The sequence below is a fragment of the Lepidothrix coronata genome, unplaced genomic scaffold, assembly GCF_001604755.1.
Source record: "Lepidothrix coronata isolate B3197 unplaced genomic scaffold, Lepidothrix_coronata-1.0 Scaffold20, whole genome shotgun sequence".
Classification (NCBI taxonomy): Eukaryota; Metazoa; Chordata; class Aves; order Passeriformes; family Pipridae; genus Lepidothrix; species Lepidothrix coronata.
This window is the reverse complement of record NW_016690200.1, coordinates 3,205,341-3,215,805: the sequence shown is the minus strand read 5'-3', so window position 1 is coordinate 3,215,805 and position 10,465 is coordinate 3,205,341. Positions and strand designations below refer to the sequence as shown.

Here is a 10,465-nt window from a genome sequence, read left to right as displayed (position 1 = left end):
GGAAGATCTCCCTAATTACTCATGCCTGTCCTCATCCATTTCAGAGGCAAGGCTGATACTGGCGTGTGTTTATTAAAACTCTCTGATCCTGACCTTTCAGCAGTGGTGGCTGTTTACATAATTAGAAGCAGCCCACTGTGTGCAGATGCACTGAAGGTTGGTTGGGAAAGATTTACCAAGAAGGGCTCAGACTGAATGAAGGTGCAGCCTGGATACACAGATGGTGGGTGTTTCCTCAGAGAGGGAAAACTGCAAGGCTGTGCACTCTGGGGACATGTAAGTGACCTCAGACCTTCAGCGGGATCCCTGGCTGGATCCCACACAGTTCTGGTTTGCACTAGTGGATGGGTGTTGTCACCTTCATTGTCATTGTTTTCTTAGAGCAACAAACCAATTTTTTCTTTCTGGATAGTTTGGTTTGGGCTGAGAGAAGGAAACAGCATCTTCAGGACTAAATCATAATAAGAGGTTCCTGAAATTGCCATTTCAAATGCTGCAGCCAGAGCATGGACAGTGTCCCTGTGCTGCTGTCACTGCTCCTGTCACAGAGACTTGCCTCTAGTTCATAGAATCCCAGAATTGCACAATATCCTGAGTTGGAAGGGACCCACAAGGATCATTGAGTCCAACCCTTAGCCCTGCTCAGGACATCCCTGAGAGTCACACCATGTACCCCACAGTATCATCCAAACACTTCTTGAACTCTGCCAGGCTTGGTGCTGTGACCACTTCCCTGGGGAGCCTGTTCCAGTGCCCAACCACCCTCTGGGGGAAGAACCTTTTTCTAATACCCAACCTACCCCTCCCCTGACACAAGTGCAGGCCATTCCCTTGGGTCCTGTCCCTGGTCACCACAGAGCAGAGATCAGCGCCTGCCCCTCTGCTTCCCTCATGAGGAAGCTGCAGACCAGCACAAGTTCTCCCCTCAGTCTCCTGTTCTCCAGGCTGTTTGAGTACTGCTGTTTGTGTGTGTGTGTGTGGGAAGAGAGTGTGGCTCTTCCTGCCACTTGCCTCCTTTGGAACATGTGGTACAACACCAACCACAGTTACCTTGGTGTCTTCCTCATACTTATCCACAAGTGCAGAAAATAATGTAGTGAGAAATGAGCAATTCTGAAAATTAAACAGTATTTTTATTATGGAGAGTCCGTCAAGGCTTGATAGAGCAGTTAAAAGAAATGCTTTTTGTCAGTTACATAATTCCAAATAAAAATATCAGAATCATTCCTGCAAATATTTTTTTTTGCTCTACAAGTAAAGCAAAGGACCTTGATTACAAGAAGAGTTGTGCTTCTAAGCCATCTGACTTGGGCAGTTTTCTACTAAGTTTCTCATTGTCCAGCTTTAAAACTTCATGAAGGGAACTTGGAGAGGTGTTTCTGTTGCACATTTCAGAGCCAGGGCGTAAGTGTAAACCCTGGCATCTACTGCAAGGTGTTCCTCTGCTACTAGTTCTGAAAACAAAACAAAACAAACCATGAGGTGCTGTCAAAACATCTCCTCTACAGAAATGTAAGTCCTTTACTAAAATGAAGATGTGTAGCATTCCAGACAGGAATTCTCAATGCCAACTCTCATACCTGGTCAGGTCTCTCATGGCTTTTTGCTTAAGATACAGTATTCTAGGATGAGAAATGCCACGAGTAGCTCTGAGAAGAGAAGCTAAGGGGTGCCTGAAGCTCACTTTTGTGCATTTAATGTGTTAGAAAGCTCTTACCATCAATTCTTTGCAGTAGGTCATTCTTTGGAATTGAAATAACTTCCACAAATTCTAGGAGAGAAGAAAAAAAAAATCAGTGAACAGGAGAGAAATTCCCCTCAGTGTCCTGTTCCTTGCAACTTAGAAGGGGAAAGAAACTGAGTCATCACCATCCAAAAGCTGTGAGCCTTCATATGTCAGAAAAAGGTGATTAAATGGGGGAAGGCAGTGACTGGGGTCATTAAAAAACACATCTGGCAGAAAGAAGCTGGCAAACAGCTGCAAAAAAAGTGTAGCTGACAGCTAAAAGGAGACCTTTTCCCTTCTGAGAATGGAAAATACATGGCTGAAGTGGGCTTTTGATTGGCTTCTACTGATGCAGGAATGGATTGGAGATGCATTTCAAGATCAAATCAGCACAAAACAAAAGGGTTTGTTCACGATGGATTTGTGCTGGCTTACACCTCCCCTGTCTCTCTGAATTACTTGTGTTTGGGGTTTGACCTACAGCTCTTGTGGGTTCAGTGATCTGTATTTCCCGAGATGCTGCTGCTGTAGGTGCAATACTTGGAAAGATTAACTGACGTGATAACGCCCCACAGGAATTTTCATGTCTAGGCCAAAGTCAATCTCGGGCACATTTGATTAGGGTCAGGAGATTAACCAAGCACAAATAAAAACCAGTTTTAACTGACATTTTCTAAGTAAAACTTGGGATCTGAAGATCACGCTTGCCAATGGGAGCACGGTCACGTTACGTACCTCCATCATCTGCAAGTGAAAAACAAGTAGTAAGGTCAGGGATTTGAAACACACTAGAGTTTACAATTAAAAAGCATTTGGATAGCTGACTGATGCTGTAATTACTTCCAGAGTGAAGCTACAACTAAGAGGAGTATGTAGGTTCTCAAGTGCTCGTGGCCCTCACTGAAGTTTGGCACCAAAATGACACTTTGGCACCAAGCTGACACTTCACATCTGGGCCTCCCCAGTGAATTAGTAGAGACAGGCTCTGCTAATCTTGACTGCTGGATGTGATTTTAAGGACCTGCAGCATCCAAATCAGCTGGGACAGAAGAGATGCAGTGATGGGGTCAGTTCTTTTAAACCCATCCTTTTGTTATCTTCTCAAAATTTTCAAATGAGTGGTAGAAAACTCACCAAGTTTTTGCTTAGGTCTCGTATTCTCAGCCCGATCTCCATTAATGATGACATTCACGATGTGTGTGGTGCTGTTTGACATACCTGGGTCCAAGTACAGAGCTGCCAAACAAGCACATGGAGAGATTTCGTTCCAAAGCAGGAGTCAGGCAACTTGACATTGTAACAAAAGCTTTCACAGAAATGTATCTGATACCACAGAACATATATTTCTCATACATTCTGTGAAAACTTTGCTTTCACATGTTCTTAAATGTAACATTAAATTACAAAAAAAAAAAAAAGAGAAAAGGTAAAATTAAATGTTTCTGTAACTCTCAGATCCCTGGTAAGACTTGTTTTCAGCAGCTAAGTTTACTTTCCATTCCACAGACTGAAGATTTAACTACAAACTACCCCTTATAGACTTCCTAAGTCTATTGGAGTCTAATTTTGCCATCACCTGCTTCCACCTCTCTGTCCCCAGCATGGAGTTGTAACCAATAACTGAGAATCAGGTCTCAACTGCAATGACATTGCCTTGAAATCGTATCTAAGTTACCTTTCTACCTTGTCAAGTTTGATTTCTGATCCTTGTTTTACCTTCATTTTATGTAGGAAGCATGGGATTGGCAATAATCACATTCCAAAGGATCTCTGAATTTACTTTAATTATTCTCTCCTTCTTTCCAGTTGGAAATCCCGAGCCCTGTCACCTCCTCACTGCTGACAGGAGTGTGACCTCCACTCACACTGCATCGTGCAGCTGTTTTTTTCTACCTAAGTTCTCAGATGCTGTTCACAGAAGTCCAGTAATTTAGACATTTATACTAAAATGCCAAATCACAGCTTGAATAATTTGGGTTTGTGTAGGATCCTGATTAATGGCAGTTTTCTCCCTACAGACATCCAACTTTTACTTCAGACCTGTATGTTTAGCAGAAGCTCAGCAACTGATTCACAAAAGGACCAAAGTTTCACTGATACAGCCATGAGATGCTGCTCTGCTAATCTGTGTAGGCTTTGCTGCATAGATTTTACCTATGCTTTAAAGCATTTTAGACATTCAGAGTAGCCTTCAAAGACAGAAGTAGCTTTGGTGGGAAAACAAAAAAAAAGCAAAGACCTGGAGTACATTCAATGACTTCCCCCTTGTACCCAGTTTCTTCCTCCAGCTCTCGCAGTGCAGCACTTTCTGCTGACTCGTTTTCCTCAATGAGGCCTGTGAGATAAATAATATACAAGAATAATTAAAAGCCTACCACTTAACTGCAATACCCATCCCAAGACCTAATCGAGTGTTATGGAAGAGGTGAAACATCCTCACTGCCCTGTATTTACAGAGGGATAAACTGAAGCATTAGGAAGGATTCCAGCTTCTGGATTCATCGTGCTGCTCCTCACATCCTTAACTGATCATCTACAGAATCATGCTACCTTCCCAGGAAACGGCACAAATATTCTCATGAGGGAAAGAAGCTGAATGCTTTGACTCCTAGAGGAAGGAGAAGTGGAGAGAATTTTCTCCAATTTGCTGAAACAAGCTCATTTTGTTTTCTTCATTATCAAATATTCCTATTTTGGGATAGCACACTGAGCTCAGCACAGTTTCCAGCTGACACTCTAAGCACATCTAAGCACACTGAACTATATGTGACTCATCCTAATGTTTCAGTCACTTACCTGCAGGGAATTCCAAGCAGTAGCCGTTGATTGGGGGCCTGAACTGTTTCACCAGGACAATGCAGTCATAGTGCAGAGTTCTCTGCAGCACTGCAATCACTGCTACCCCTGCAACAGCCACAGAGGACAGAGAGTCTGAGTACAGCAGAAAGTGAGTATTTAGTGCTAGATCTGGAGAGGAACCCAAGCACTGCAACTGTGAGCATTAAACATTTAGATGCCTGCTCCAGAATCCTGAATGAGGAATTTGGGCTCCTTATATCATTTATATCAAGGTGAAATAAAAGCCCCAAACGGCATCTTCAAAGCATCCCAGCAAATGAGAGGCACATTAGGATGCAAGACTCACCCTCAGCCCACCAATATCTAGGGAAAGGCTCTCCTTCATGCAGAGACTCTCTGGAAGCCTCTGTATTGAACCTTATGAACCTTCCTATGCTGCTCTCATGGCTAAATGATGTTCCTCTTGTGCCCAAAGACAACTGTGTCCTTAGCCCCTCTAACAACCCACCAGGCTGTGAGCTACTCTGTATCAGGGCATCCACCATGTCTTTGGAACTGCTCCATCACCCTAAAGTGAATCCAGTGATCTTGGGATCTGATTGTTCAGCACTGAAGCTGGCATTTCATTAGCTCTGGGGTACAGCAAGCTCTGCTGAGCTACCTGCTCCACATCCTCATTCGCTCAGAAACAGCTCAGCTCTAAGTCTGCACTGTGAGTTTATCAGAACTTCCACAGGAAAAAAATGCCACCAAAAAAAAGCCACCAATGTCTTACCATCAGCTGTGACTCCCTTCTTGTTGCCAGTCCGCTTTACACTTTCCCAAGTTCTGTTTAACACAGAGAAAAGAACAAATGAATATGTAACTTGTCTTCTACCCTTGCTACTCTCATTTAAAAGCAAAATATATCATCACATAGTGAGGCTTCCTAAGAAAGCAGCTGGTCCTGGGTAGGCCCTGTCATACACTATAAAATATCTGTAGCATCATTTTGTTTTGCCTACTTAAAGAGAGAGAGAGAAAATAGTTAATTAATGATCATTTAAATCACTAAAAACAAGGGAAAGGCATAAATGACTGTCACAGAACAGGCAAGTCTTATAAAAGTCATCTTGGAAAAGAGCAAAATAAAGCAATCTATGTATAAAACATGTCAGATTTTGAAGTACAATTTTGTAACAGACCATGTGAATTCCATCTTTTATCTTGCTCTTGCATAAGGTTTATAGGGTGAATTATGAACTCTCAGCTCAGCTGCTGGAGCACATAAGGAGCACACAGGCAAGGAAGACACAAGCTTCTCTCTCAACATAAGCAATGGGATGAGTAAAACCAAAAAACCCCACCAGCAATATAAATCCTTCTACAGAAGCTCCAATCTTGCTACTTTTAAGAGGATATTTTGCTGATGAACTAAGAGGCATTAGAGAAAGATATCTGTCCAGAGTCTACCACATTAAGGGCAGGGAACTAAAGCCATGGTGTCACATCTGGATAAATACAGCAACAGTAAAGTGTACAAGAGAATTGGACAGACATGATACTATACAAGGGACATTAATTTGTCACTAATATGCAAGATCCAGCACCATCAGCAGGGAAAAAGGAGCCCTTAATGAAGAACCAGAAAAGCCACAGGATGGACTGATTGCCATAGTCTAGAATTGCTTCTGTGTAGCATCTTTACAAGGAGCTGGAAATGCAACATAATCCCAGGTTCAATGTGCCCAAGAGGATTTAGGAGCCAAATTTGATCCCACATGGCAGCACATCTGCTGGGGTGAGATCCCCTTCTCTGAACAGCAGGAATTCTAAAGGAACTGCACAGTGAACAGCTCTCATCTTGTGTGGAGTGATGGGTTGGTAATGCTCATGTTCTCTAGCCTGGGGCCAGTCTGCACAACTGAGAACATTACAGGAATCTGAAATACCACAGAGGCACTTACCTGGTTTTCCCAAAGGGATCGGTGTAAGTTGTTTCTTCAAGCTTCAACCATTTTCTTTCTGCGATTACCTAAAACAAAGAATTCTTTGTTAAATACATTATAAGATTAATCCCAAAGATCTGGGGGCTTTTTGGGAGAAACAACACAACTATTTTTGGATTCTTTAAAGGAAAAAATTTCAGCATCACAATACATGCAGGAATGTGCAACAACATTCCTGTTGCTAATACAGGAAAAAAACCCAAAAACATTTACTCTAAGTTCTTGAATGGGAAAAGAAAATAGGCCCAAGAAAATAACTTTTCTTAATATGACTTTTATAATCAAGTTTCAATGAATTCAGTGGGATTTTATGTACTGGAAAGTCCTCATTTTTTAGAAGGATTTTGCAAGGGTCATGTTTCAGCAAAAAAGGGTCTCTGGGCTGCAGAGACTTTACCTACACTGGTGCTCCTGAGTGTCCACTCAGCAGAGAGCACAGCCCAACAGCTGGGAATGAAAGACTGAAACCCAAACTATCCTGAAACTTTCCTTTCCCTGATCTCAGGTTGTGGCCTTGTGTAACTGCTGTTTCCTGCAGCTGTGAGACTGATACATACCTGTCCTTTCAGGATTTCTGAGAGCTGCTGATTGAGTTCTTAGCATTAACACCATGACAAAATGTCTTTTCTGAGCTGAATGAGTTTGTTTTCCCTATGAGGTTTCCTCATTTTTTTTATGTAATTCACTTAAAAGGGAAAAATCTCTAGGTATTAGCCCAGTAGTTTACTTCTTTTAATGTAACTTGTTTGCAAATGAGTTATTTATGTTGCTTTGTGTATTACTTTGATGGGCAAAGAACATCTGCTTTGCTTACAACAGCCTGACTGTGTGTTCCCAGAAACAGGAGAAATGAAATAAAATCAGCTGCCACTTTCATGGAAGAAGGTATTCCAACATCAGACCACACAGTTACTGCTGAGTTACAGAACCACTTCTAACAGAAAGGCTGGTGGCAGAGGCAGGGTAAATACTTCCCTGTATTAAGCCCACAAAATGACTGAAAAACCTAAATAGTTTAAAATAGGTAAGATCCAATTATAAACTGCTGGTGACACAAAAAAATACAATATTTTAAAAGAGGATAACAAAGAGGCATTATGAAAACAAAGAAACAAACAACAACAAACCAAATCAACAAAACCACCAAAAAAAACCCACACAAAAACAAACAAAAAGGAGAATAAAATGAAAATTCTGCCTGCAAGAAAATAGGTCTTAATAAAAAACCCAAAAAGTTTCAAAAATGAAACCCCTTAATGCTTGAGATATATTCATATTAAAAAAATATCCAAGGGAAAAGACATAAATATAATCTAAACAAATCTCTTAATTCCTGAAATGGTTTTGTACCTTGAAACCTAAAGGAATGACAAGATTGTGTTTACTCCACAGAAGAACAAATAGAAAAAACTACATCTGTGTTGTAACAACAGCGTGAGGCTGCTGCCAAACCTGCCTTAACACCAAAGATTAACTTTTAAGAATTCACTTAAAAGGGAACTGAAACAAATAGAGGCAGCTTAAATTAGGGTGAAAGTGCTCCTAATAAGCACCCAGAAGTACTTCCAGAATCCTTCCTCAGGACCTGATATTAATCTTATTACTTCCTCACCCATGTCTTTAGAACAGCAATTATCTGAATTCAAACCCTTTCAGAAAACACGAAAGGTGGTACAATCCTAAGTGTTAAGGAAACCCTTAGTGGTTCTTCTTAAAGGAACAGAAAACAAGGCTGAGTTTCATGACCCACTGATTTGTAAGGTCTCTCAGAGGTATCAGCATTATTTCTGAACATTGCAAACCTCCTGAACAGACAATACAAGAATCAGATGCAAAATCTGAAACAAAAAGCAGCAGCTTAAAATACTGTAACACTGTAGATTTCTCTCTCCCCGTTGATAATCTGTATGATTATTTCCACAAAGAGAAATGTCACCCCTTTTAAACTCTCTGACCATCAAGAAGTGTTTTGTCTATTGAAAAGATTTTTACAGCATTTTGTACTCTGCACTCACAAACACTCTGATCAGTCGCAAATAATTGTTATTTACAACAACACACGTTAAACCCAGGCATTCTGTACCTCTTCCTTAACGACGAATTGTTTAGCTGTTTTTGGAACTTCTGTGGATCTCTCAGCTGCCATTTTCCGGAATGTCAGGCTTTCCCCCCCTGTGCAAAGTCCAGATATGTATGAAACTAAGTCAATATTTGATTTCGGTGTAAAGTTAAAAGGTTCATTTCTGCATTCTAACGTAACAAACGTAACTTGCTGGAGGAAGCCAGGGACGTGTGATGGCAAGTTCAGTTCACATTTTCAGCTCCACCCAATGGTTTCAGAGTCAAATAACTCAATGGAGAAATGTAAATTTGGATCAAAACCCTGACTTGCATAGTTGTAATAGTCCTGTCAGCTGCTGAGTAGTTATGCTGGCCAAAGACACCCTTCTTAACTATTCAAATGTCAGACACACACATAAACAAAATTCATCCACTTCAGTCAAATTGTTTCATTCTGATCTGGGTGAAATCCTCTGCCAACAGTGTGTGGATAACAGGACCACACACTCCACTGTGGAAGTGGAAAAAAACCCTTATACCAAGAGGATTTCAGTGGTGAAAACTGTGTGCTATTAGGAATCAGAACTAGAACCTACCTCCACCTTACACACATCACAAATAAACACGGACATGACTCGACCTTCCACCAAAAACCAAGGTCAAAAAGCCACACGTTGAAAGTGCAGGAGGCATGTGGAGCTGGTGTGACCAAAGCAGGTCAGTCTCTCACTGGGAATGATGTGCCCAACACCCTGCAAGAGGCAGCTGAACATCTGCCCAAAGCACTTTCAGCAAAGAGACACAGCAAGGAAGCTCATCTCTGTTAAGTTGGAATCCTGAAGTCCTGAAAATCATCATGAATCATAAAGCAAAAGCCAGTGAGAAGCAGCCAACCAGTTTAAACACCAGGAGAGACAAGATAATCTTAAAGATGTCTATCCTCCATACCATTAACTTTCCATGAAGTCAACAGGAATCTTTCCATGCTCCAACTATGGTTTAATAAGGCTCTGTGTGGTCTCTAGCAATGAAGAGCACCAGAAGTATGTGAAGACCTTCTCTTGTCACACTAAATTTTAGCAGTTTCATTTTTCACTCCATCTTCATTCTTTTATGATAACATCTACTGCACATTTGTGAAACATGTAAGAGCAACAATCAGCTTTCTTACGTATTGGACTGGGATTTAATTCCAAGAAGTAGTTAAAAGGAATAGGTAGTACTAAACATTTCTGTTTATCAGCAGGAGTAAAACTAACCTACATAAATCCACTTCCTCAGTTTGCACACAGGGCAGGCTCTTCCTCAAGACAGTGTTTTTGGATGAAGCAGGCCAAACATTCAAGGCCAAACATTCAGGTTGGTTTTATGTGACATAAGTCTTGAAAAGAAACCCTGACCTGTTAAACCCAACTGTTCCTTCAAAAATACGTTCTATAGTCTTTTCTTAAAGCAATGAAGCTCCAACTCAAAACAATGCAGGTTTATTACCTTACTCCTATTTGTATGAAAAACTATTCAAGAGCCTCACTTGCTTATCTTCCAATTTCTATCCCATGTTAGGTCAGTCAGTTGTTGCCCACTTGTTCTTGAGTCAGCAATGTCTGGAACTCCCTTCACTTAGGATTTAAGAGTTTTATCTGGACAATGGCCATGGTCTCTTGCTGTGACTCTCAAATACAAGATCAAGCTTTCCACCAAACTTATGCAAAAGCAGCCCAGCCCAGGACAGCAGTTCCAAGAGGTTCCTGGTCACCCAGAGGAAACAAAGGAGGCTCTGGGTGATGCCTGAAGTATAAAGCTTTAAAAACATAAAAACCTCACAAACCCAGCTACAACAAATTCACCTCCCACATTTGGACAGAATTACAGCATTTTGCATTGCCAATAT

General features: G+C 41.2%; 1 protein-coding gene across 1 annotated transcript; it reads right to left on the bottom strand.

The window, feature by feature from the left end:
• Window positions 1–1,236: 1,236 nt before the first annotated feature.
• On the bottom strand, window positions 1,237–8,750 carry NUDT5 (nudix hydrolase 5). The gene is made up of 9 exons (XM_017807773.1): window positions 8,597–8,750; window positions 6,472–6,539; window positions 5,301–5,353; window positions 4,523–4,630; window positions 3,966–4,061; window positions 2,861–2,962; window positions 2,462–2,470; window positions 1,718–1,771; window positions 1,237–1,454 (listed from the first exon to the last, which is right to left on the bottom strand). The coding sequence occupies exons 1-9, from the start codon at window positions 8,657–8,659 to the stop codon at window positions 1,345–1,347; spliced, it is 663 nt and encodes a 220-aa protein (XP_017663262.1). The 5' UTR covers window positions 8,660–8,750; the 3' UTR covers window positions 1,237–1,344.
• Between the last annotated feature and the right edge of the window lie 1,715 nt (window positions 8,751–10,465).

What these genes read in the sequence shown, in the direction of transcription:
- NUDT5 (XM_017807773.1), bottom strand. Translation starts at nt 8,659, where the DNA reads ATGGCAGCTGAGAGATCCACAGAAGTTCCAAAAACAGCTAAACAATTC. An exon ending in GATCCCTTTGGGAAAACCAG is followed by an intron (nt 5,354 to 6,471) that starts GTAAGTGCCTCT and finishes TGTGTTAAACAG; the next exon opens with AACTTGGGAAAGTGTAAAGC. An exon ending in GAAGGGAGTCACAGCTGATG is followed by an intron (nt 4,631 to 5,300) that starts GTAAGACATTGG and finishes TGGCTGTTGCAG; the next exon opens with GGGTAGCAGTGATTGCAGTG.